Raw genomic sequence first — 4,775 nt, 5'->3', positions numbered from 1 at the left:
TTCTGAAGCCTCGCGTTGACCATACGACTTACGATCTTATTTAACGTTAGCCCAGCTATACCTATGCCATTTCAGAAAACGAATATTCTTGACACAAATAAGAAGCTTATAAATAGCAAACGATAACTTCGGGCAGCGTGAACGCCTTAAGGGCTCCCCTTTTACGACGAAGAATGACAAAAATTGAGGTCGTTCTTGGTTTACTGCTTAACTTGATCGTATATCTATCTCGCTGCTATTCTCTATAAAAGAAAGCAAGTTGGCCGCCACAGCTGCAAGCGACCACTATAGTTAGAAAACGGTCCCGTCGACGACATCGATGAAAGGTTCGGCGAGATAAAAGCTGGAAAAGTAGGCCGCGATACCCAGGCCGATCGAGAACGGCAACGCAGGCAGCGGCTTCTGAAAATACACCAGCAGGGAGAGGGTGAGCAGGATGCCCACGATTACGGCCACGTAGCAGGCGATCACCGTCAGCGCGGTGCCGTGTCGCGACGCCTTCCCCACGAGCACGCTGTAGAAGATGAAGTCTCCCAGGCCCATCTTCATTCCCTGGTTGCCCGACATATCGTCCCCCGATTCCCGCTCTGCCTGGCGCCGTTCAGCTCGGCGCCGGTGGGCTCTGCCGTGGTGGCGGCACCTGTGAACGCCACTGGTGGGAGGCAACAGCGGTAACGGAGCGTCCACGCTGTCTGGGGCACCGCCTTCGTCGAGGTACTGGCGCGGCCGTGCTGCGTGCGGCTCTCCACGATTCTCCGGGACGACAGAACCGGCGGCCGCAGCATTCGGAGTCGACCCGGTGGAGGTCTTCGCATCGAACTCGTTCCGACATTCTCGCGCCTTATCAGTCGAGCAGGGCGGATCGTTGGCTTCCTTTGGATCTCTAAATCGGAGCAAGTTGTCTTCTTTCTTCGGCGAAGCCGTCGAGTCCGCGCGCTCCCGGAAGGTGGAGGCCAACCGCGAGCCGTCCGCAGCCGCCTCGAGGCAGGAGCGAATCGAAACCGCAGCTTTGCTCGTGCGATCGGCGCACTCGGAAGTCAGCGTTGCCCTCTGATTTGGAGGATCGGACGCCGAATCCGTGGGTAGGAGCTCCTTGTCGGCGAGCGAGTGATTCGAGCCGGCAGCAGTCTCGCGGGACGAGCGGGCGCCGCGAGCCAGGCTCGCCGAGCTACCGCCGATGGCGTAGCACCACGCGGAGGAAGTGGAGAACACGAGAGCCGGGAAGAGCGGCTCGTTTCGCTCCTTGGCCGTCTCGAGCAGGATCCGGAGCGGGCCCAGGACGCAGAGCACAGCGAATATGTCCCACACGGAGACGAGCACCAAGAGGATCCACGACGTCCACTCGGGGAAGGACTCCTCCAGTGCCACGGCCATGAGCACAGATATGTACACGAGGTAGCCCTGCTGCATCAGGAACGGCCCGTCGTGGTACAGCGACGTGATGCCGGTCACGCCCACGTTCCATATGAGCAGCGAACACGTCAGGTGGTCCAGCGGCGCGTTGAAGTAAAAGGCCAGTCGGCCCAGGTAATAGTAGCCCGTCAGGAAGAGCAACACGCCGCTTCCAGTTATCATCCAGGCCTGCATATACGCACAAATAACGAACAAATACTCGGCAACAGTGAATGGATGCTGACTGCGTTGTATACCTCATTAGCGGAATAAAAAAAAGCTTCAACATCGTGTTAAATGTTTCTCATGCGTCAACGGCATTAAATATCGCATCTTCGCTATTACAATGTATGTATGATCCTGTTCTTACTAATCCATTTAACTTATACAAAGTACCCCTCGTGGTGGGTTAGCGGCTATGGTGTTGCGCTGCTAAACATAAAGTCGCGGGATCAAATCCCGGCCGCGACAACCGCATTTCGATGGAGGCGAAATGCAAAAACGCCCGTCTTCCGTGCATTGGGGGCACGTTAAAGATCTCCTAGCGGTTAAAATTAATCAGGAGTTCGCCACTACGGCGTGCCTCATAATCAAATCGTTGTCTTGGCACGTAAAATACCAGAATTCAGTTCAAAGTATAAAAAGTGGTTCCTAAAGCATGTGTTGAGGAATTGTGAACACACACACATTCAAGCGATCTGGCATTATGCGTCATACTTTGTACCGAATGCTTGAAGTCTTCTACAGCACGTAACAGGATAATTTACATTTGACCAAGAATATGACCAGCATCTTGACAGTTGGCCAACTTCACGTCGGCCCGAATGGCTGAGCATACTGATGCACGGTAATTAAGGAACATGGAAAGGGATCTATGCTGGTAACAAAAGACACTCAGCGAACGCTATCCCGACGCGTTGCATCACGCGTGCTCGCCTTGATGATGTTGTAGTGACCCCTCTTGTATAGCAGCACCAAGGCGCAGTTGACGATCACGATCATCACGAGGAAGCTGAAGGCATTCCCGAAGGAGTTCATGAGCACGACGGTCTCCGCGCCGGCGTCCTCCGGAAAGCGAATGTAGCCCATCTGCAGGAAGTCGTTGTGGCTCTGCTGGAGGACGCGCGTCAGCACGCTCACGCTCAGCATGCAGATGGAGACGGCCACGATGAGCGTGATGACCTGGTGCACCATGGCGGCAGAGTTAGTACCCCTTCACTGGCACATAGTTGTACTGGCTGGCCTCAACGCTTAAAAGCTACGCGGCTTCGGTGTCCCCCGTTCCGTAATCGTCTTATTGCAAATGTACCAACGGATTGCAACGATTAATCTTGAAGGTGTTACACACATTTGAATTTGAATTTAGTCTTATCATCATGACTAGTTGGCCAGATTCCTTCCTCTGTGTGCGTGTACCCAAGGCATTTGTGTAATGAAAGTGTGGACGCGAGTAACGTTCTTGGCTGGAAAATGCCCGGCATACGTGTCAGAAACAGAAAATGCCTACCGAATGATGTCTATCGTGTTGTGGGAAAGAATGTCGCACTAACACGAGTAGCGCTATTAATTAAGATAGCTGCAAACAGGACATACGTAAAATTAGTGACCGCCGCTTCACTTTCCACTCAGTAGTGCTTTGTTTCACTGATCCGCTGTCGTGTGCTCCAGCTGAGATCCCGAGCAGAGCCACCACCGGTGGACATCTACCAGTGGAAATCGGAGGGGGAGGGTACGGATAAAGCGTGAGAAGCGTAGTGCTGCGCAAGACGAGCTTTGCGTCGGCGACGGCTATAAGATGGCGCCAGAGCAGCGCGCGTCGTCTGTTCACCGATGACGCTGCATGAGCGGAGGTCTGTTTGCGGCGGCTGCTGCTAATCGCGCCCACGCGTCATCCACGCGCTGCCTCTCACGATCTCCCAATTAGCGAGGCAGTCGCGCCACACTTCGCTCCGTTTGCAACGTGTCGCACGAAACAGATTGTCCGCGCCAGCCAAATATCGCAAAATGAAAACACATACTCCCTAATGCACTCAAATTTCGCATTAGGGAGTATCGTAATCGTCGGTGAATTTCTTAGTATGACCTGTGTAACGTTAAAAAATTAAGATGTGGAGTTATTGGTTACATTGTAAATGCCGGTAGTTGATATTCTGTAGCCAAGATTAAAGGGAAGGAGTAGAAAGGCCAGACCATGAAAGTCGTAGATAAGGGAAGCGGCATAGTATGTCGTCATGACAGGGGAACTTATGTCAGAATGAAGGGAAAGTTATTGCATTAGTCAACCCATAGATGCTGGCTAGAAGCAATAATACAATTTACTAGCTAACTTGATGGTGGAATGCGGGCTACAGGAAGGCAGTAGAAGACAGAGGGAAAGGACGCAGAGGCATGTAGCGGCGTCGAAAATGGAGCGTCACTGAGGGAAAAGAAGAGCTCCCCAGTTTACATTTCCATACCACTGCTACTGCAGGTACTCAGCCAGGAAGCTTGGTGACGGACAATTCACCCGTCCCTGCCCCCCTTCACCTCCCCACTTTCGCGCCAAGCACTTCGGCCGCACCTAGGGGCAGGCATACCTGGCGCATAAGGTGCTTGTACAGCTGCAGCAGAAGTTGTCGGACTTGCTCCACGTCAATTTCGGTCATGGCCAAGGTAGCGGGGACAGCGGGCGAGGACAACCGATGAGTCCCTTCTGGTGCCACCGCAGCCTCCACATCCTCCGCTTTCTCGACGCTTCCTGACATTCCGTACTGGAGGCTGGCGCAAGACGCTGACGAATAGCTTCTTGCTTTCTTAACCTTCTTTATCTTCTTTCCTACCGATGACGCCGCTTGATGATGACAGTGACTGCAGTTACCATGATGGAAATAGTGAAAAAAAAAAGTAGGGATATGTCCGTCATTATGGTAGCGCGTAAAAATCTCGGAACTGGTAGGGAGTCAACTAATCGTGATGTTTGTGCACTATTGAGTTTGTGGCGCTTCTTTCTTATCTAGGCTGTTGCCGACGATTATCAGTCCGAGAAAATAAGTCAGCTCCTTGCTTCTCCAATAAGCTCCTCCGCAACTTGGACGAACAATCAGTTGCGCTGCTCACCGGGGAGGTCAATAAAATTTGGGAAACGGGCCTCGTCCCCGACTCCTGGAAGACAGCCTCAGTGGTGCTCATCCCGAAACCAGGCAAACCTCTTGCGCCGGAGAACATGCGACCCATCTCGCTCACGTCCTGCGTGGGTAAGGTGGCCGAACATGCCATTCACAACCGTATATCTAGGCACATAGAAACTAATGAGTTATTCCCTCACAACATGGTTGGCTTTCGGGCGGCACTCTCCGCACAGGACGTCATGTTACTTATAAAGAGGCAAATCATTGATGACGACA

At 52.7% G+C, this 4,775-nt stretch overlaps 1 protein-coding gene across 1 annotated transcript; it reads right to left on the bottom strand.

Moving 5' to 3' along the window:
• Nucleotides 1–291: 291 nt before the first annotated feature.
• On the bottom strand, nucleotides 292–4,136 carry LOC126523008 (presenilin-1-like). The gene is made up of 3 exons (XM_050171844.2): nucleotides 3,969–4,136; nucleotides 2,329–2,574; nucleotides 292–1,581 (listed from the first exon to the last, which is right to left on the bottom strand). The coding sequence occupies exons 1-3, from the start codon at nucleotides 4,134–4,136 to the stop codon at nucleotides 292–294; spliced, it is 1,704 nt and encodes a 567-aa protein (XP_050027801.2).
• Nucleotides 4,137–4,775: the final 639 nt, after the last annotated feature.

Source organism: Dermacentor andersoni, chromosome 6 (genome assembly GCF_023375885.2).
Source record: "Dermacentor andersoni chromosome 6, qqDerAnde1_hic_scaffold, whole genome shotgun sequence".
Classification (NCBI taxonomy): domain Eukaryota; kingdom Metazoa; phylum Arthropoda; class Arachnida; order Ixodida; family Ixodidae; genus Dermacentor; species Dermacentor andersoni.
This window is presented reverse-complemented; position numbering and strand designations above follow the sequence as displayed.